The sequence below is a fragment of the Pseudorasbora parva genome, chromosome 8 (assembly GCF_024679245.1).
Source record: "Pseudorasbora parva isolate DD20220531a chromosome 8, ASM2467924v1, whole genome shotgun sequence".
Classification (NCBI taxonomy): domain Eukaryota; kingdom Metazoa; phylum Chordata; class Actinopteri; order Cypriniformes; family Gobionidae; genus Pseudorasbora; species Pseudorasbora parva.
Window position 1 is genome coordinate 23,451,646 of NC_090179.1, and position 23,870 is coordinate 23,475,515.

The following is a 23,870-nucleotide window of genomic DNA, read 5'->3' on the forward strand; positions in this document are numbered from 1 at the left end:
AAGCATTGCCACCTGGTGGAGATTTTTCCCCCAAATGCTTATAACTTTGGGTGTGGTTCACTTATTGTTCTTATTCAATGATGCTTCAGAACGAAACATTATGCATTAAGAGCCGGAGGTGAAAACTTATTGAATTTGAAGATCAAGGTAAATTGTACAAAATAAGAAAATGTGGACGACATCATCCTGTTCAAAAGGTTTTTTTTTGTTTTTTTTATCATCTTAATGCATGTTTCCTTCTGAAGCATCAGTGACTGTTTCAACCTTTTTTTAATAGTTGTGTTTGAGTCCCTCAATTATTCTCAGTGTCAAAGGTGCCCTAGAATGATTGGAAACAATATGTAAAATTGTTCTCTGATATCTACATAGACATCAGATCAGAAATTGTTCTCTGATATCTACATAGAGGGTATGTGGCTTATTTAAGGGCAAAAATTGTCCAGATACAGTTTTACAGGTACATTTACAACCCTATAAATTGTCCCTAGGATGCAATGCTCTGTTTTTGCCTTATTTGGAAGATTCATGAATATTAATGTTGAGCTCTGCTCTGATTGGCTTATTTCAGCCGCTCACAGCAATTCAGCTCATGAGTCCTGACCGTCCTGACAGAACACAGACAGACTAAATGACACTTCAAGCAAAACATCTCAAATGGAGATTGATAAAATGCAGCTTACTTGTTTATTGGTGTTTTCAGATCATCCGCGCGCGAGAAAGAGCTCGCAGTTGTGCAGATTTCAGTAATTAAATCCCCCAAAGAGATCTTTTCTGTGAAAAAAACCCTGTATGCATTCGGTGTTTTACCTAAACATGTCCAATCTGGCAACCATATGCATGCAAGCTCTCTATCGCGCGCCGGTGAACTAAAAACAGCAATAAACAAGTAAAGCCTAGTTCAGACTGCACGATTTTCAAACTCGTCGGGTCACTGCTCTATTCACACTGCATGACTATCTGGGGTATCATTCAGTCACTGCTGTGTTCACACTGCACGATGGTTTGACGACAGAGGAGTTCACAGTGCATGACTGAACAAGAGGAAGAATCGCCGACAACTCTCTCTCTCTCCGGTGTGCAAACTACGTTTCCCAAACACACGTGCGATGTGACAAGTAAACAACGCGAGATCACACGTGACTCAGACCGGAGTTCTCGCGCGAGACTTGGAATTGTTATTAAAAATGATAAACTGCACAAAGTTTGCTTCAAATTGTATGTGCGCTAATTTGTGGAGAAAAAGAAAAAAGATTATGGCGAAAGAAATTGTTGGAGAGACAGAGGGAGCCAGGATTTTGTTCTGCAAAGACAGTTTGAGGTAAATAAATAATTATTTAATGTGCTGCTGCTGTGGCTGGATGTGCAAATGTTTGGCCTTTGTTTCTGTTTGATAGAATTTTAAATATATCTATTAAAATACTGAAATTCTGCTTTATAACTCCTCCCTGAACCTCCTGCTGCCCTGTATCTCACTCTCTCATTGGCTGTCGGTGTAATTTTCAGTCAGAACGCAGTTCACACAGCAGGAGTTTGAATCGCCGACAGGTCCAGATATTTAGCATGCCAAATATCTCACCGGCGTCGGCGACTCGTCGGCGATTCTCTCTGATCGGGTCTTTGATTATTCATACTGCGTGATTGTCACTCGCGTGCACGAGCACCGATTTGCCTGTGATCTCGGGCATTTGTCGGCGATTTCACAAAACCTGTCGGCGACTCAAAATCGGGGCAAAAATCGGGCAGTGTGAACTAGGCTTAAGCTGCATTTCAGCAATCTCAACCCGAGATGTTCTGCTTAAAGTGTGTCATTCAGTCTACATTTTAGACTTGTCTTTTTTCGTCAACGATATTGCATGTTTATATAACGTTAGTCACAATGTAGGCTAACGTTACGCAAGTAACTGTAATGTAGCCTAATCTGAAATACAAATAGGCAAAAACATCATAGAAAAACCCTATACTTCATTTCTCAAAAAATATAAATATATAACTTATATTTTTACAAAATGAATAGCTATGTCAAATGACCGTTTTAACTTATATGGTGGAAAAGGTGACGTTCGCTAGAAGGATCGAGTGAACGATCTAAGCAAAGTATCTACGGTTGTATTTTGTAATAAAAAATAATATTACCCTTTGTCATTAGACACACTATTTAGTTTTGTGTGGTACTTGGAGTTTCCTATGGTTACTGTAAGCATCTTGCGTTATCTAGACAATGTTGTCTCTCTAAGAAACTTTCAATTTAATCAGAAATTGTTTAAAGAGTCAATAAGTGGATTAATTTGCTACTTACTGCTTGCAGGAATATAGTTGTAATTGCTACTTTCTTCGGTTTAAGACACTGATTGAAGCTTGCTTGAAATGGCCTGAACAAACGAACAGTCTTGAATTAAATTGTTGTGGTATCGGATTATAAACATCAACTATGACTGTTGACATTTTTTATCTGTGGGAAGGGTAGAAACGTTTCCTGCACAGCCTGGAACATGAAGTGTGTCCATGCGAGCAGCTTGTTTTGATGATTCGCTCCATTTCCGCCTGACAATGCACATGATTAGACAGATGCAAATGTTGGGGGCGTGCATATAAAAGATCCCCAATGCTTGCGTCACTGTTGGGTTTATGTTGAGAATCACTTTTTTTCCCGTTGTGTTATGGATTCACAAGATTTACATAAGAAGTAGGAGGCAATGGTGTTTGAAACTCACAGTATGTGATGTCCATGTACTGAGCTCTTATTATTTCACCATGGCAAGGTTAATTCAATCTTTCATTCTAGGGCACCTTTACAAGAAGGATCTCAGCGCTAAATTAAAAGACAGCACTAAATAAAAAAATATGCATCTTCTCTTTCATTTTCTTTAAATTACCCACATTTTATTCTGCAAGAGGTTCACAAACTTTTTTTTTCAGATAATAGATTTCATTGTTGTCATAATTAGTGTGAGTGGCCTATAAAAGGCCTTAAATGGCTGTACATGTAAATATAGTTTTAGTGTAGATAGATTCTTAACACAATTCACATTTGTAATTTTAATAGGAGTGATAATGAATCAAAGGAGAGAGTGCTCATGTTCAGTAACACTCCTTCACAATATTCACAATGTGCTCCCAAAATGTGTTCTTATCTCCAAAAAGAGACTTTGAGGTTCTTTGTGACATCCACTGTGTATCTTGAAACAGCTCATTAGGATGTGACCAGAGAAAAAAGGTTTTGTGATCATGCTGTGACTGAAGGAGATGCTGAAAATGTGTGTCGGCGTGACCTTGATACCGTATGTTAACTCAGATGATAGCCCTGGCTCAGTCACATGGCAGCCAGAGTCCAGAACGGTGAGAAATTATCAGTCTAATCTTAGAAGTTTCTGATCTGTCTGTCCTATGTCATAGGAAGAGACGAAAGAAAGAAGAGACTGAAGCTGGAATATAGCGAGTTCAGTTCAGTTTAATCTCATTGGTAAAGAAATGGATTTTACCACCACCACCTAGCCTGACAAGCCAGACCCACTTCAAGTTGTTTGGTCTGGGAACTCACCATTGACGGGGCTCAATCCGAGGGGCAGGATAAACGGATGTCTTTCAAACTCCCTCTGCACGCGATAGGATAGCGCTACAACCAACCAGAGCAACGAAGGTGAAGCAGGGCTAGTTGAAAGATTAAACTTTCGCCGTATCCGGTCGGCAAAACTCCGAACACATCTTCCCTTTTTAAGAATGACTTCAGTGCCGTTCTTTGTTCTTTTCTCAGAGAAAAGCTTAACTCCAAGTCTTTCAGAGTCGTGGTCAAAGCTGATTCGAAAGACCGCCGTTCGCCATTTTCTGTGTTTACTAGTAGCACGCAAGCACAACTCATGCTTTCGTCATTATGTTAAGCCCCGCCCACCGACTCTATACACGATATGATTGGCCTGACCAGAGTTTGGCTTTTACAGCTCAGAAGGGTATTGAGAGTTGCTAGACGACACTCGCGGCAGATTAGATTTGCTGCCGCTAGGGTGCGTCTAGATTTCTAACCACCACCACCTAAACAAACAAAAAAAAACTTCCCTTTTGATGTACCTATTTAATAATTAACCTCTATGCTATTCTTAGGGTGACATGTTCTTTGTGAAAGTTGTCTTTAAATCTAAACATGTCCAGCTTTGGATGTGATATTGAAAAAAATGAAAATTTGCGAAAAGTAAATTTTGCGAAAAAAAATTTTTGCAAGTAAATGAAAATGAATGTAAATGAAAAGTGCGTTATGAATTAAATCTATTATTATTATTATTATTATTATTATTATGTTGCCTTGAAAGAACATAGATGATAAATGAAATAATGTGGCCATCTAAGCTTAGACAAACAATTGGACTGATCAAAGTGAAAACACTTAATACATTAAATAAGAATGGTGGCATGTTTTTGACTAGCAGCAACAACAAAAAAAGAGAAAATTTGATTGTTCAATTTCATAAAATATACAAGCAAGCAGGTAGCATCTAAACAGTATTTTAAAAAGCTGCATGTATCAGGTCAAAGTAATACAAATCATTATAATGACGCATTTCAGTTGTGAGGTCATGCTAATTTAGCTAATGTTCTCTGCCCATTCGGCCTGATTACCATAGAGACCAGGACAAACATATTATATTGCAATGCCGGGCTAAGGAGTGCTTGGTTTAACCATGTCTGTGTATCAGTGTAATTAATTAGGACACATTTTAGCAAATGGATTAAACTAATTGCAGCTTCCCTACTGTCTGTAATTAATTTCCCAGTAGTCATTTCCAAGTCATTTGTAATTATAGAACTCCTTCCACTTCTACTTGTTAAAACGACTTGTTTTTTAATATTTGTTCAATCAAACTCTATTGGCTACACACTACATTTCCTGGAGGATACAAGTGTTTGTAATTAATTGGACACACACAAAATAATAATTATTAAATTATACACCGATCAGACATAACATGGCAACCTTTCTTGACCTGTCAAAGCATGGACTCCTCTAGACTCCTGAAGGAGTGCTGTGGTATCTGGCATCAAGATGTTAGCAGCAGATCATTTAAGTCCTGTAAGTTGTGAGGTGGGCCTCCATGGATCGGACTTGTTTGTTCAGTGCATCCCGCAGATGCTCGATTGAAATGAGATCTGGGGGATATGGAGGCCTATTCAACACCTCAAACTCGTACTCTTCAAACCATTTTTTCTTTGTGGCAGGGTGCATTATCCTGCTGAAAGAGACCACAGACACCAGAGAACACCGTTTCCATGAAAGGCTGTACATGGGCTGCAGCGATGCTTGGGTAGGTGGTACGTGTCAAAGTAACATCCACATGGATGGCCGTACTCAAGGTTTCCCAGCAGAACATTGCCCAAAGTATCACACTGCCTCTGTTTGTCTTCTTTCTATAGTGCATCCTGGTGCCATGTGTTCCCTAGGTAAGCCACTCACAGGCACCCGGCCATCCACATGATGTAAAAGAAAACGTAATTCATCAGACCAGACAACCTTTTTCTATTGCTCCTTGGTCAATTTTAATACTGACCACTGCAGACCAGGAACACCAGATAAGAGCTGCAGTTTTGGAGATGTTCTAACCCAGTTGTCTAGCCATCGCAATTTGGTCCTTGTCAAACTTATTCAAATCCTTACGCTTGCCTATTTTTCCTGCTGCTAATGCATCAACTTTGAGGACAAAATGTTCACTTCCCACCCAATAACAGTTGCCGTGATGACGAGATAATCAGCGTTATTCACTTCACCAGTGGTCAGGGGTCATAATGTTATGCCTGATCAATGTATATAATTACATATAATTATATTATATTTATATAATAAAATATATATATTTTTATAACACTTTAGATATTACAATGATGTCATAATATTCAAACTTTAATCTTACATTTCTTACAATTATACAAAATTAAACGAAGGTTGAACTAAGGCTGTTATTATCTACAAAGCAAAGTTTGGATGCTGAAGATGAAGACAATAAGGACAAAATAGGTGAGAAAAAATTACAAGCAATATGAAGAAGACCAATCCTTAGGGCTTGTTTCCTTCTCAACAATGACATCAACTGAAGGAAACATACCGATTGCTGCCAAACTAAGTTTGAAGACTTCTGTGCCCTCTCAGGACTTTAAAAAACAAATATCTCAGTGTTTACAGACTGCTGGTCTTATTGAATTTGTTCTCTGCTGTATGCGCTCCCACTGTTCTGCTGCTTCGGCCCCCAGTGGAGGACCAAACATCCCACAGCTTTTACAACATAACATTTATTGCTGGCTGCACACTGGGGTGTGAATATGAGCAAGCGTGTAATGTTTAGGAGCGCTGTACAGTCACACAGGGCAAGAGTGATAAATCTAAAGTCTAATTTACACTGACAGTACTAAAGCTGTCAGGGTTCACAGGCCGACAGAGAAGGAAAGAATTGATGTGCACATCCATGTAGAGCGTGTTGCATGAGCATTTCTCTGTAGCGAAAAAATGTTAAGCCTCATGAGTCCAACTAAAGAGAAACAAATTGCAGAAACAAGGATTAAGCATCAGAAATCAACCGTCTCATGTCTAAGACTAGTGCTGACATCTTGTGGCAAAGCATAAGGCAGCATGAAGTCGAGCACAAGTTTGGAGAATGGCAACTCCATATCTCTCTTTTGTTATCTAATATCATCTATATAAGCTCTCCTTCAGTGTATGATTTAAACAGACAGTTCACGCAAAATAAAAATTCTCGTATTATTGACTTCTTTGGAACACAAAAATATATTTTGAAAATATCTCTGTTTTTTGTCTATATAATGAAATAAAAATAAAGCATTAAATATGAATTATAATTATAAAAATACAATTGCACAAATTCATATATGATTTAATATTTATTATTAAAATAAAAGAAAACATTTTATTTTATAGATTGCATTTAAAGCAGCACTAGGTAACTTTTCAACCTTCATAATATATTTTTTAAGACTCTTGTGATGATAAATCGACTTACAATAGGTTGAATGACACGTCTGTCATAGCCTGATGGGGTCTGTATCGTTTTTAATCGTACTTTTAAACTTCGGGTTTCGGGTAGTAACCCGAGAAAAAGAAAAGAACTACAAAATTCGACTGCTTTACGGCATATACGTCACTTCCACCAACACACACACTTCCTTACATTCGGACGTGCGAGCCCAACTTTGTTCGTCGGATAATATAGTCATGTCCGAAGCAGCAGAGACAAATAAGAAAGAAAAGGTTTTGTTGGAGGAAAGCAATAAGAGGAAATGAAAAAGTGATGGGATTAAAGGCAGGACGAGGATCAGCATGTGACCAGCGTTTGCTCGTCGGCGTGAGCTGAAGGAGGCGTGCCCGACCGATGCTGTCATGCTTGTTACGGTGAGCTACCACTCAAACATTGAACTGAAGTATCATATAGATTCTGTAAAACGGTAAGCAATAGACTACTATAATGACGCTGGCTTGTAAACGTGAGCATCGTGATTATTTGGCGTTTGAAAAAAATAAAACCCATGAAATTATATTCATATGACATGCTGAAACATATGCCACTGACTGTAACGTTACCTGGGATGAAGACATTTCACACGCGACGCCAGAAGAACTCTTGCAGTTTTCAGGGGAACTGTTAGTGCTGCACCGACCCGCGGGACGCTTTTATGAAGTTATTTGGCCCGCACCACACCACTGTAAATATTTTTACAACACGCCGCGCACCCGCGACCATTAAATAGACATACGGGGTCCGTGGGTTATGAGACGAACCGCGCATCACTAGTTCAGGGCTATCAGGGTTGTCATGTCAACAAATGCACGCGCGATGGCATCCCCTGTTGTAGGATGACAGAGTTTACGACAGTAGTTGAGGACATTATTTTTTCCAAACTGTAGGGGGATCCCGAGAGCAAAAGTAGCCAAGTGGGGATTTAAGAAATGTTCAATTTAATAATAATACATATTTTCAAAAATTAAAATTGTTTAAATTAAATGAAATATTATTATTTTTTATTGATACACCAATGGGGAAAAAAGCTAAATATACGTATAAAACTGAAACAGCTTTATTGTTCTTCTGGATAAAATTGACTCTTCCCAACATGTACATTGCCTAATTCATCGTTCATTTATGATCTTAAAGTTAGGGCAAGCTATTTGATATAAACACTTTTTGTTATAACTCTTATAAACACTTTTTGGTATACTAGTTAAAATTTTCTTCACAATCTGATCCTGAATCAAAAATTGAAGTGGTCTTCTTATTAAAACATGAAGTCTCAAGACCAAAAAAATTTTGTCCAATCATTGCATCCAGGCCACCAAATGCTGCCACTATCATGTAGGTACGGTGTGTTTTGGTTGGTGTGTCGTGTCTGCTTTTTGCCAGACATAGCGTTGAAAGAAAGAAGCCTTTCCTGAAAAAGTGCCACACTCAGTCTCATTTGCGCTATGCAAAAACACACATGGAAGACTCTGATGCCATCTGGCAATAGGTGCTATGGTCTGATGAGACCAAAATTGACCTTTTGAATTGAACTCTCATAAGCATTATGTTTGGGAGAAAAGCAAACCCACCAGCCAAAACACACCATACCTACTTTGAAGCATGGATGATGTTTGGGGGTTTCTTTTCAATGGGGACTGGGTGATGCGCCACGTTGTTTAAATAGCAAATGCCCCTCTAAAACGCAGTGTGTTCAGGCACAATATTGGCACATTGCTATTTCGCGGCAACTGAAATAGACTGCGCCACTGACCAAGAAAAACCTGGTCTAAAGTCAATGCTGCAATATTTTTTTTATTTATTTAAAGGACGTGCTAGTAATATGCGCCTATAGTGGGGTGAAAAACGCACGTACACTCATTGTGCTTATTACACACACGGGTACGTGCAGCAGCACACAAATATTTTTAAATATTAAAGTAAAAAAGGATCCCTCACTGGAGAAGTGTTCAAGTCTTTCTGGTCGCAAATTCCGCCATGGTTTATTGAGAGTAGGATCAACCCTTTTAGACAATGCGTCGGGCATGTCGACCATTTTTCCTATCATTAAACTAGCAAAAGTGGATTTGGACACGTCAGTGTATTGCACCGTGCACTTTAGACCATGTGCTTAGATCGTTAAAAAAGGACCCATTGGCTTAAGGATAGGAAGGTGAAAGCATAGATATCCATCATAAAGGCTAGATGTCTCGTTGGCCAATGGAGGTCGCCGTCCGCAACTTGCGGCCATCTTGTCACAGGCAGCTCGCTCACTCGTAACAGTGTGTTTTAATGGTGCATGTACTTTTAAATAACCATAACTTGCTCAAATTTCAACCGATTTTCAAACTGTTTCGTTTGTTATAAACGTCAGAGATGTAGTTATGCCACTACATACTTAATAATTATTAATACTTGAATAATTATAACCTTGGACTTCAATATGAAAGTAACATTGAACAGAACAGATAGGTGCAAAAAATATACATACACACAAGGTATTTATGTTAAATCAATATATAGGCTACTAAAACTCTGCAAAAATATTATATATATATACACACACACACACACACACACACACACACACACACACACACACACACACACACACACACACACACACACACACACACACACACACACACACACACACACACACACACACACACACACACACACACTTTATAATAAGAATATCACTACTATAATAAAATTATTTGTATTAAAAAAATAAACAAAAAAACATGCAAACTAAGTTTATTTTAACTTCAAAAACACAATTTACTAGTATTTCGCCCCCTACATTTCACTGTGCCTACTTCAGAGATCACTTTTCCCACCTAATTTTGCCTACCATCAAATGCCTTACCTCTTTAGAAAGCTGAGACCCTGTAGTTTCTTAGGAAACGAGCAGAATAATTGTGTGAAGTACTGGCACAGAGTTATAGCGGCTAGATTATTGTTTTTTTTACACAAGCTGCACGATTAAGTCGTTTATTGAAACGAAAAGCTGCAAATTCAACGTGTTAAAGCATCCAGATTTGTAGCCATGTTAATAACGTTTGTAAGAAACCAAACCATTTGTAAATCCGTCAAGATTTCAGCGAGATATGAGTATTTATGTTCGTACAGATCACTCACCTTACATCAGGTTCCACAGAGCCCGACACAAAGCTTGCCTGTGACAAGATGGCCGCCGGTGATGACGATGGTGACTACGCCGTAAGACATCGAGCCTTTATTATGGATATCTATGGGTAAAAGTCCTAAAGTGGTCATAGTTTTTGTGTGCAAAAGAAAACAAAATAACGACTTGGGCCGATTTCAAAAACAAAGCTTCGAATCGTTATTATTCAGTTTATCGAGTCATGATTTGGATCACCAAAGTCAGGTGATTTCAGCAGTTTGCCGGTTTGACACACGATCCGAATCATTAATCGATACGCTGATTCATAACGCTCCGATCCTTTAGGAAGCTTTGTTTTGAAATCGGCCCATAACTATAGAAGTTATTTCGTGTTTTTTTTTTTTTGTGTGTGTGCACAAGGCTATTCTCGTTGCTTCATAAAATTATTGTAGAACCACTGTAGTGAGATGGGCTTTGTAACGACGTCTTTAGTGCCTTTTATGGGTCTTGAGAGAGGAAATTACATTGGTGTCAATGAAGGTTTCAACAAGAATATCTTCATTTGTGTTCCGAAGATGAACGGAAGACTTATGGGTGTCGAACAACATGAGGGTGAGTAATTAATGACCAAATTTTCATTTTTGGGTGAACTAACCCTTTAAATCTGATAGAAAATCCATTTATGGGCTTGAAAAGAGCAGTCCATTGCCGCTCACCACATAATTCGACTGAACTCGAGCAATTCTGCAAGAAAGAATTGGCAAATATTCCCCTAGGTGTGAATCTAGGTGTGCAACGCTAGTAAAGACATATCCAAAAAGTTGAATGGCTGTAATCAAAGCAAAAGGTGGCTCTATGAAGTATTAAGTTGTTTAAGTTCCTACTTATTGTAGATATCTGCTTTGAGACACAAGGTAATTTAACACTCTCTCATCCTGTGACACTTTGCAGACATTGCTGTGTGCCTTATGTATTAAAAGAGGCAAAGCTTTTGAGATGCTCTAAAGGGAGGGTCGGATCTTAGGCTTTCAAAGCTAGCTAGCTTGATGTTGCTACCCTAGCTGCTAGACGGAAATTGTCTACCCTACCTTTAAAAGTAGAATTCGATTACATTGTTTTTTATTTTCTGTGTTCTTGACTGAGGGCAAAGGCAGTATGTTTCAGTGAATTTCTTGAAAATGCACTCTACCAAGTGAAGTGTAACTTTTTATGAAAAATGTGAAAAATTTGGCTAAGACATTCCGCAAAAAGCAGAGCCTGAAAATGAAAGAAAGCAAGCAGAAGGGATATTGTGCAGGATAAGAGCGGTCTCTTAATCTGGTTTTGATTGGATCGGAGGGTGACAGCTCAGTGAACTGGTGCAGAGCTCGGAGGTTATTGTGGTTTGGAACTCCAGATTTTCAGAACAAGCAGTCAGAAAGAGTTTGTCTACAAAAGTGGTAAACTATCAGGTGAGGATGTGAGGGGAGGAACGGAAAAAAATAGATTGCATTACATTTTCACTCTCAGAGGATGGTCTCCATGCTGAGAAATAAATGGAACACACTATCAAGGGTGGAATATTGAGGATGAACCCAACAGTTTCTCTCATTGAAATAAAGCTTTTAACATCTGAAAATGTCAATCTCACTTCTTCACTTACTGAAAAAACTTTATGATCTGTTCTTGCCTTTCCTAAAATGAGAATTTTCAGTAAGTCGTAGAATCCAAATGTTACCAGATTATTATTTTTTATGTAAATCAAACTATCCATTCAATTGTAAGACTGCATACAATGATATAAATGCAAATTAAGAATAAATAAGAGTATACATAAATTAATTAAAATATTATAATTGTAAACATTTGGTTTTATATATATTTATATATATATATAGGTAGAATCAGTAGTGTTTTGACGGGTATTGTAAATCTGGCTTGGCAAACGTGCCATAACAGATGGGTGTAATTGGCCAAAAAGTCATCGACACAATTGAAGCATGATTGCACAAAAATAATTTCTCTTTGGATTGAACTGATGCAAGTAAACTATGTGAACACAAGCCAGGCATGTCATCAAATGGTCATGAAAAACGGACGTGAAATGCGAATTATAAAAATAAATCAAAAATATCAATACCTCTTGAAGAGCTTGTGTCTGTTGAAGAAGATCTTTTCTGAGCTTCTCTGCCTGCTGCACATGGAAAGAGTTCCTCTGGCTCTGGATGACAAACACCACTTCTCTCAAGTCTAAAACAAACAGAGAAAAAACACACCATGTCATCCCCGTTAATTTGCTTTCTGCAGGGCATACAACAACTTCCCATTGAGAGTGATGACAAAGGCTAGGTAAGAATAATTTAGCTGCAAAGCTAGCAGTATTCATTCTAAACTCTAAGCACAGGAAGGACATACAGATTTTTCATCATATAACAGATTTATAACATCAACTAATGTTTTTAAAAAATAAATTAAAGGATTACAAAATTTAAAGAGGGAATAAAAACATTGCACTAAGGTTAGCATATGCTTCTTGGTGCCAAAACAGAAGATGCCGGTTTGAGTCCAGTCCGCAACATGCTCAAATTTCTGCTCTCTCTCCAGTGTATTTTGGTCTCTATCTACTATCTCTGTTCAATAAATCTAAAAGCCCTGAAGATAATCATCCTTTTTTTTTCCCTAAACAGATAACATTTGAAGGGTTTTTGCCCCAGAAAGAGAAAGGGCTTAGCATGGCGCACCTGTCAATTTATGAATGCATTACAAGATTGAAATCTAAAAAGTAAACCTTTTTCATCGAGCACAACTCTCTGGGCTTAAGGTCAAGTCCATACAGTTATGCTTCTGGGGCCGCCGCAGCATTACAGAAACTTCCTATCTTAAGCCTCAAGTTAAGATCTGACAAGTTCAATGTTCCGAATGGAAACTGAAATCGCCATGGTTACTAAACAGATAAGACTGGATCCAAGATGGAGAATGTTTCTAGATCTACAATAGCTACTTACTATCTAAAAATGTAACAGCATGGTCGCTTAAATAATACACAAAGCATTCATTTATAATGAGTTTTAAAAACGGAGCATTACCTCAGACCACCTCAATGATAAATGTGTCATAAAGGCCGGGACACACTAAGCCGCGTTTTTGCAGTGTAACACATGTCAGGCTCACATTGTCAGAAGTTTGCCCGAATCCGGGTCATCGGTGAGAGTGGGAACTCTGATTATATGTACAATTAAGCAAATGAGTCAGTGCATGAGAATTAAGCAACTAAAAAAAAAAGCAACTAACGGCACAGACAGAAGGCTGGTCTAATGTTGATATCCTACCCAAGCATTCCAAAATGTGAATATATTTGCATAACAACATGTGCCACTTAAAATGAAAGTTATCAAATTAACTGATATTTAAAATGGTAAGCAAGCTTTGCTTTGTTTACGTTTTATATATCTGTATATATTTTGTATATCCTTGTTTTGGTTTCTCCTTAAGGGTGACTATTGAATATAGACTTTAGAATATAGACTATTAATACCTCTAGAAATAGACAGCTAATTCCTTACACTCCGACACAGAATGACTTTTGGAGGTTTGCAGTCGACTGTAGTCTGTGCTGTGTCTTTCAAGACCGCTGGCTCTTTGAAGGCGGCTCGGTGTGTCCCAGGCTTAAGAGGCATTGAGTCATGAGCGTGGGTCTGATTGAAATGACTCGTTTGAAGGCCTGTGAGTGGTACAATTAGACTCGGATTAAATATGCTGAGAAATTGATCTCCCAGAGTGCAATCTGTGGCATTTGTCTAATGTCACCACAGTCACTGCAACCTTTATGTGAACTTTATTTATCAAACCAGCCAGGAAACATCATCATTATCAGCATTATGGACGGACAGTTGTAAAATTGGATGGATGGATGGATGGATGGATGGATGGATGGATGGATGGATGGATGGATGGATAAATGAATGAATGGATGGATAAATGAATGAATGAATGGATGGATGTGAAAGATGGATGGACCGATGGATGGAACGTTGGACAGATGAATAAATGTAAAAGATGGATGGATTGGATGAATGAATGAATAGTTGTGAAACATAGATGGATAGATGGATGGACAGATGGATGGATGGATGGATGGATAAATGAATGAATGGATGGATAAATGAAATAATGGATGGATGTGAAAGATGGATGGACCGATGGACAGATGAATAAATGTAAAAGATGGATGGATTGGATGAATGAATAGTTGTGAAATATAGATGGATAGATGGGTGGACAGATGGATGGATGAATAGTTGATGGATGGATTAGATGAATAGTTTTGAAAGATGGACAGATGAATAGTTGTGAAAGATGGATGGATGGATGGATGGATGGATGAATAAATAGCTGTGTAAGATGGATGGATGGATTGGATGAATTGATGGATGACTGGATAAATAGTTATGAAAGATGGATGGATGGTGGATGGATGAATGGATGGTTGTGAAAGATGGATGGACAGATGGACAGAAGGATGGATGAATAGTTGTGAAATATTGATAGATGGATGGATTTGATAAATAGTTGTGAAAGATAGATGGATGGATGGATGAATTGGATAAATAGTTATGACAAATAGATGGATGGATTGGTCGATTGGATGAATAGTTGTGAAAGATGGATAAATATATAGATGGAAGAATGAATGGATGTATGATTTGGATGAATAGTTATGAAAGGTGGATGGATGGGTGGATGATTGGATGAATAGTTATGAAAGATGGATAGATGGATGGAAGGTATACCTTTTCAGTGATTAATATATATATATATTCTTTCAGTGTATGAGAAAAATGTAAACATTCTGCTCAACTTCTATTTTTTATTTCATTTAAACAAAACAAGGGAACTGATGAAAGTACAAAATACACCGTAAATGATGAAAGAAAAACTATTTGGTTAAAAATAATATTTATTTCTAAGAAGCATAGTCATAGTCAATATTTGCCAGCATAGGAAACCTACACCTATTAATCATTAAACCGCACAGCATTAACATTCATAATAGTAGGAAGTATCAACACTCGATGCAGGTGCATTATAAATCATATAGTTTAACTACAAATAACAACCAGCTATTTTTTTGTTTTTTTAAGTACTGCACTCATATTGCACTTCATTACACTACAACACCCACACACTGAAAACAAACTCTAAACCTGTAGGCTGGGTAAGAGAACTAACTTTGCTTTCAACCGTTCTCCCAAGTGAGAAAGCTCTGGCATGTAATCAAACCCATACACCAATGAGAAGCGTCACTTCTTTAATAAGACTTGCAGTCACTCCGTCATGAGCTCTGTTCCTGTTAGCTCCAGCTCCAGCTCACGTACGAGTCTCTCTGCCAGCCACAGCTCTCTGGATCTCTTTATTACGTTTCTTTCAAACATTTCTAACAAAATGTGGCCGCACAGTGAATATTGCACATCATAAATTATGATTAGACACTGAGTTTTCTCCTGCGTGACGTTTTTAAGCAGTTCTGAGAAATGAGGCTCATTTGTCAACACAAACGAGAAGTTGACTGAGTAAAGCGACAGCTTCGTAATCTTCCTCCGAGACATGCTGTGAAAGAGTGAGAATGTGGAAAACAGCTGACATGAGCAAACAATCTGTGTATGCCTCACTCTGCTCCCTACTTATGTACTGTAGTAAGCCTCTTCCCACGGTGTCAGCTATTTCTAGGGCTGTCCTATTGTCCAAGTTGTTTCGGTGCAAAATTCACGCTCTAAAAATTCCCCAAATACACGTACAAACTCTTGAGCATCGGCCACTAGCTTTATTCACTTTACCAGATATTTACAATGATCTAATAAAGATGTAATATTAAATATATTTTGAAGCTTACAACATGTGTGTGTGTGTGTATATGTGTGGGTTTATATTACATTATGGGGTCCAAATGTCGCCCCACAAATGTGCAGAATGTTTCCTTTGATGGGTAGGTTTAGGGGCAGGTGCAGTGTAGGGGGATAGAATGTAAAGTTTGTACAGTGTAAAATCCATTACGCCTATGGAATGTCCCCACAATTCACAAAAACACAACGTGTGTGTGTATACTGCATATCACAAGCAGAGAGGGAGACATGCCTGTGTACACATGGCGTGTCCACTTTCAACCACTTCTATCTGGATTTCTTCGTATGGGATTCTATGAGCGGGTAAATGCATGCGTTTCTTCAAATCTTTAGATCTAATGGAAAAAATAATACAATTTGCATATGAATGCACCTTGAGACGAGGGAAAATTTTACAGAGAGCACCAGCTTTTGTTTCTGCTCTGACAGTCGCAAGTCCAAGTTGAACGCTATGGATATTTTGATATTTTTCTTATAAAAAAACCTAGCGATTTGCTTTAGAAGGCCTTTATTAGCCCCCTGGAGAGAGTGGATTACTTTTCTAATCGATGGAAGCATTTTTTGTGCTTCAAGTTTTGGGCTCCCATTCATTGCTTGGATTGAAAGCTTGATTAATAAAACTGATTGTATTCGTCTAGAAGAAGAATGTTACATACACCTGCATGGCTTGATGGTGAGTAAATCATGGGATAATTTTCATGTTTTGGGTGAACTATCCCTTTAAGTAAGTAGGCGGCCTTTAATGGCTGTTCGAACACATTGGCGTCTACACTGCGAAAGCAATCCGGGCGAATGCATTTTCGACTACCTCTAGAAGTGGTCGAAAGTGGACAAGATTTAGACCTCATTTACACCTGTATTTAGCATTGTCCACTTGTGATCCAATCAACAAAAACACATCTTTATACCAGGTGTAAACAGAGCCCAAGTCTGTGTAGACTGAAAGCCGTCAAGCCGTTGTTTTGCTTGAACCCTCTGTCCACACAAAGCTAAGGGCCAAGAGAGCCCAGGGCTATGGGCAGGATCTGTTATGTAGTGTCATGCTGTTAATTTAGTGTTGCTGCCTGCCGTCCCTGCTCTGTCCTTCTCCACCTCAAAGCTGCTATTGATCTGCCGGCTCTGAAGAGAAGGGGATTTACCTCCTAAACCGTGGCATGCCCATCTCTTACAGATCTTCCTGCCGCAGGGATAGACGCTTATAAAGAAAATGTACTCGCCGTTCACTCCGGCTCCCCATTCGCATCCTTGAGCTTCCATTGGCACAAAAAAGCCTTTGTGCTAAGTCTGCTTGCAAGTTTGTGTGCATGTACATGTATGTGTCTGCATATGGATGAGAGATGGGATCTTTTCAGAGTTTTTTTTTATAGTTTAAATGAGTTTTGATGAACTAGGTTTACCAATGTTATTACACAGCTCTGTGAAATACTGTATGTTATTTCCAGATAACAACCGCTCATCCGGGTACTACGAGTTATCTTGACCGGTATTACTTCTATGCTTAACGCTGGCGCCATCTTGTTGCTGTTAATTACTTAAACAGCCCCGGCTACAATGGAAGACTTCAAGGCGAGTTTCCTTTATAAAGTTTTAAATATGGATATTTTTCTAACACAAATGCATCGATTCGAAACAGAAGGCTCTATTAACCTATCTGAGCCGCGTGGAACACGTTATTTGATGGACAGCTGCATTTTTTATGGACTTCAAACTACTGCTGGGATTATATACACCTATAATGACTTGAGGGTGAGTAAATCATAGGTTTGGTTTCATTTTTGGGTGAACTAACCCTTTCAGCATTCATTTTAAACATTTAGCAGCAATAGATAAAGGCTTAAAGCAGTTTGCGACTGTTTTTTTTCGCGGAAGCTTTGCGTAAGAGCTAATAAAATATTTAATCTCAAGACAATATTTTGTGTCTAATTTATTTGAGACTAGTAGCCGTGTAATAAGCGGCATAATGTACACCCAGCCGGTTGTTATGCAGAATAAACCCCTTCAGAGTGATGCAAGACCTTATTCTGCGATAACAACCGGCTGGGTGTGCAATATCCCTTACATAACATGTAGTGTCTCAGCAAGTACTTTATCTTATGTTTTAAAACCTGTTGAGCTGCATAACTATATGAAGCTGCCTTCTAAATGGACGGTCACATTTAAATGTTGTTTTGGTGAATTTTCAATTCAGACACTTTAATAGGAATCCATGCAATTGGGAAATTTCACGATTTTCCTCACAGATTCCGCAATGGTTTAAGTTGATCAGGTGGATTGGCTTTGTTGACCAACATAAAGCTGGTCTGAAAGTGACTTCTGTGAGAACTGTGCTTCAATATATCAGTGCACTTTTAAGAATTGGACCCTTTTTGGGGGCGAAGCAATGCAATACGTTTGTGTAAGAAAAATATCCATTTAAAACTGTATAAATTAAAGTTCCGGCAGATCACCTTCAGTATTCAACTAATGGAAAAATGTTGAAAGAGCCTTTGCAGTTCAAAATGCTTACGCTACCGGTTACGCTCGCCAGTTTATTAGTCTGAAAGAACAATATCATATACACCTAGGATAAACATGGGCTATTTTCATTTTTGGGTGAAATATCCCTTTAAGGCTTACCTAGATCCTGATTTGGAGCACTCTGCATAGGTTCTATACTATACCACAGTACAACATAACTTCACACGATAGAAATTTAATAAAATTGTGTGATATGTGATCACATTTATTTTCGGTATAGTTTGCCGTTAGATTGCTAAGCAAAAAAATTTTATCCTCTAATATAAACAAAAACACATGCAAATGCAAACACTATTGGTAAAATAGATATTAAATAATTTTTTACCTATTTTTAATTCAATTTCCATTTATTTTATTTTTTTTGGATACTTTGAATGAATCAAATGTATATAAAGTGGTGGTCAAAATTGTTGGCACCCCTGGTAAATATGATCAAATATGGCTGTAAGAAATGTATCTGCATTGTTTATCCTTTTGATCTTTATTCAAAAAATTCACAAAAATCTAACCTTTCATTGAAGTGAAAAAAAATGAAAGTAGGGAATAAATCACATTATGAAATAAATGCTTTTCTCCAAAACACGTTGGCCACAATTATTGGCACCCTTTTATTAAATACTTTTTGTAACCACCTTTTCCCAAGATAACAGCTCTGAGTCTTTTCCTAAAATGCTTGATGTGTTTGGAGAACACGAACACCTGACAAGAGATCAGAGACCATTCCTCCATACTGAATATCTCCAAATCCTTCAGATTTCCAGATCCATGTTGGTGCTTCTTCTCTTCAGTTCACCCCACTCATTTTCTATAGGGTTCAGGTCAGGGAACTGGGATAGCCATGGCAGAAGCTTAATTTTGTGCCCAGTGACACATTTCTGTGTTGATTTTGATGTTTGTTTTCGATCGATCGTTGTCCTGATGGAAGATTCAACCATGGCCAATTGAAGAGGTGGCCAGGTTTAGATTTTTTATCTGTTGGCATTTTCTAGAATCCATGATACCATGTATCTGAACAAGATGCCCAGGACCTCCAGCAAAAAATAGGCCCTCAACATTAAAGATCCAGCTATATTTTTAACCATGGGCATGGGGTACTTTTTTTATCCCTGTTTGCACCAAACCTATCTGGTAGATTTGATGCCAAAAAGCTCTTTTATAATTTCATCTGACCACAGAACCCAGTCCCAAGGCACTTGATATTTGTAAATAATATATATTATTTCTGACTGAGGGTTAAAATAATGAATCTGGAGTGAAGCATGTAGCCATCAAAGAAGGTTTTGTAATGGACCGAGTGTGTGTGTGTGTGTGTTAAGTGAATGTGTCTGACAGGCGTTGTGCGGGTGTATTAAAAAAAGCTGAGAACATTTTACAATATTTCTTTCATTGGCATTGTGGGGTGCCACAGTAATAACAGTTATCCGGTTCCGGCGAGCATCAATGATAAGGTGCTTGTCAATCTTTCATTGTGTCTCTATGCCTGTGGGATGTAAGAATGAAAGCACAGAGCAGTGTGTAAAAAAAGAAACTAATTAAAGCTGAATTTAACTGGTGTGGCCTCCACACTAATAGCATTCGATTAATCACTAAACAATGGAACCTCAGAGGGATGGGAAAAGGAGAAGTCTTGACATTTTGTCTTTCCTTTTGACCTTAAATCAGCCCTGTTCTCTCTATAAGCTTGGTCACCGTCACCTCTGCACACACCAAATATCTAGACGAGGACTATGCACATTAGAGGTAAATAAGCAATTGGGAAATGTATTGAATTATTACACTTGGATTTAAAGGTCCCATGGCATGAAATTTTCATTTTATGAGGTTTTTCAACATTAATATGAGTTCCCCTAGCCTGAATATTGTCCCTAAGTGGTTAGAAAATTTGACCGTTGTAAACTGAGTTCTGGCTGTCTCTCTTTGAGAGAATGAGAGCCCAGAGGAGCTGATCTTGAATTCTCTTGTTATAACGTCATAACAGGAAAGGTTTCCTCACCTTCCTCTGCTTTGCATGCCCATGTTACCATATGGATTCAACAGCACCGCCACAAACAGTGAGTAACAGTGTTCATTAATGCCTGATCTGGGATCAGGGATTTCTGATGTGTAGCTAATCCTTCAAGTTCACACAGACTTTCTTTCTAAATCGTTTAATACTGTCAGTTCCGCCGCTGGCCATCTTGATGCATCAGTGAATCAAGCCAGTGACTAAAACGATCATCAACTTCACATCGTTTCTGTTTGTAGCATAAAACAAATCTGTTATTTAAATGATTAAACTACAGAGCGCGATCAAAGAACACTTTATAATGTTCGGATCTGTCAATCACGTATATCTGCAGTGCACACTTGTCCAAACTGCCGTTTAAATGACGCTGTTAGCAATCTTTCCCCAGCTATGTCTCCCTCTGTCCGGACTGGCAGCGTTGCCAACTATTTTCCAAGGAATGTCGCTAAAGCCTGCCCAAAAAGTCGCGAAATGTTGCTAGATGACATCAATTAGCATATCCGTGACGTCACTACGTCGTCCTTGAGCTATGCCTGCCGAATGTGTTCTCTCCTAATCCGTGCTCATTTGCTGTATTTTAAAATAATATAATACAGCCGACTGTCCAATAAATATGTTTTCATTTCCTATACCTTTTTGTCATACATTAGAAGGAGTATGATATAGTGAATTACAAAAATGTTATATGAGTAAAATCAGAATTGAGAAACTGAATGAACTAAAGCTCTATGGTAGTGACTAATATAAGTGATAAGCACAAGAGAATAATGGAACTCACAATGGTTCAAACAAATTTCTTTAAAAATAAAAACAAAGGAAGCAGATAACGCTAAGTGAGAAATCCATGGCAACCCTGTGCGCTCGTGTAGCTCGCTCATTCATGTTTGTCAGCTGCTGTGTACGTTCACCGGCATAAGCTGCAGCTCCTCTCAGCCATTCACTGAACAGGGTAGACGGAGAGAGAGGTGTGACACCAGGGAGAAAACAAGACCCCCCGCTCGCAGCACAGTACTGGCGACATTTGTAGAGTAGCTTACGTTTGTCCAAAAAGTCAAAATGGCTAAGTTGGCAACACTGTGGACTGGCAGTGCTGCTGCTCGCTCTCTCTAAACCACGCCCCCTCTGCCACATAATCTAATTCAAATGCAAATATGTCAGCCAATCACAACAGTGGGTGTTTTCACTGAAGACTAATAGCAGACACGCCCCTTGAAGCATAGCATTCCAGCCAGAGGGCTAATATCAGTATTGAAAAAATGCCTTTTATTTCTAAATTTTGACTTTTTTTGATGTAAAAACCATACTAACAATATCAGTTCACCCGAGGAAACATTATAAAATAATAATAAAAAATCCATGTCATGGGACCTTTAAAACAGCAATATACACAATACACTGAATAAGAAAAATACAGAAATTGGTACCATAGTGAATGAACTTGTAGCGAAATAATATAGCTTTTTTTTTTTTAAAGTAGAAAATAATATTCATGTAAAGAGATATATTAAAATAAAAAGTGCTTAAAGCCTACACAACTATTCTTAAGGAAGCCTTTTTTCCCTCCCATGCAACCAAGTACAGAGTCATTAGTTGGATTAGAAAAATAAGGAAATTATATATTTTTTAAAGTAGAAAATTATATTTATGTAAAGATATATATTAAAGTAAAAATTGCAAAAAAGTCTAAACAACTATTCTTAAGTAGAAGGAAGCTTTTTCCCTCACGTGCAACAATAAAGCACCGAGTCATCCGTTGGGTTAGAGGCTCACGTGCAACCGCAGCCTATAAAGAAATTAAGCACGGAATAAACATTTTAAATTTTTTGACTCAACTGTGGTTACCGATTAGGCTACCGTAATTCTGACCCAAATTTAAAGCAATTATTTTTCAAACAGATGGAATTGCAAATACAGGCCTGCCCCTAATAAAAGCCGGTTCCCATCGTCAGTTCAGGTAAATAAAGGTAAATTTGATGAATTACGGCATATCATATTTTTAAATAACATCTAGGCTATATTGATAATGAAAGTGCAGAGATGTGTAATATAGGCCATGTCAAAGACAGAAGGTCAGAAATTATTTTGACCACTTCATTAAGTTTTGTTTTATGGAAAGCCTTTCTTTAAAGTGCATTTCGTTTTGTATAATTTGTATACTTAATTTTAATCAATAAGAAGCAAATAAGATAATAAAGCAGACAATTATCGTGGCATGAAAGCGTGGGAGCGATCAGATGCGTTGCACATGAACTGGAGCATGTCTCATAAATAATCTGAAAATCAGCCTATAGGCTACCTCACAGACCTGAGAAATATGTGTATAGAAAGCTTGAAATTTCCACTTTTAAACAAAACAATTAGAAAATAAATAGGCGAGTAAAGCATATGCAGTGTTCACGCGAGCAGCTCATGATACTCAGAGCGGTTCTGTTCAAAATGCTGCAAGCTCCATCACTGCATGACTCCGGAGTATTTAATTTAAGTTGCATACATTTTGTTTTTGAATGTAACTTAACTACTTTAACATACATGAATTGTGGCTTGTAAAGCTACAATTTTAGAGTAGCTTGGCTAACACTGCTTGACAGTTAGTTCTATGATTTATTTAGTGAGTATGGTTTGATTACAGGGCTTAGAAGCATGTGATTCTTCGTCAGGTTTCTTCCTTCCTCTCTCTGCTCAATCTGTATTCTACTGGAGGGGTGACGCCAAAGATAAAGGGACTGAATCTTCTGGATAAGGGAGATGTATTGAATGAGACGCTGGAGAATTGAGCTTCAGTCACCTGAATTGTTTTCCCCATATAAAGTATCACCTTCAAAGCTATGCCCTGTGCTTTTTTTGTGTTTTTTTTTATCGTGCTCTCTAGGCTTTGGTTGCTCTCCAGGGGACCTGATTTGCAGACACCCCAGTATTTAATAAGATGCAATGTAAAAATAATGTAAAAATGTTACAACTTACAACCCTGTCAACTAACCTTTCCATATGCAGAAAAAAATGATATATGCAAAAGACTAAAGACATTAAATTGAATTATTATTAGGCTATTCACCCACGATCCAACTCACCTGTTCTTTGTTTTACCCAGAACCAAACCTATAAATAAAGTTATAACAAAATACCACCTGCCGATTTTCACGGGACTCTGGTATGGAGTATAGATGGGTACACTGTAAAAAATTCACCCGTATTTTTACGGTAAAATACTGGCAGCTGTGGTTCCAGCCCTTTACCGCAATTTTACGGTTTCAAAAATGCTGTAATTTCACAGTAAAGTACTGGCAAGCTAGTTCCAGTAATTTACCGTAATTTTACGGTTTCCATAATGCTGTAATTTCACAGTAAAGTACTGG

General features: G+C 38.1%; 1 protein-coding gene across 3 annotated transcripts in view; it reads right to left on the reverse strand.

Moving 5' to 3' along the window:
* b3glcta (beta 3-glucosyltransferase a) overlaps window positions 1–23,870 on the reverse strand; it is a 113,392-nt gene that overhangs the window by 35,892 nt on the left and 53,630 nt on the right. For all 3 annotated transcript variants that reach the window (XM_067450461.1, XM_067450462.1, XM_067450463.1), the window contains one exon: window positions 12,236–12,345. In XM_067450461.1, the coding sequence (XP_067306562.1) occupies window positions 12,236–12,345 (110 nt within the window). The remainder of the gene's footprint in view (window positions 1–12,235; window positions 12,346–23,870) is intronic.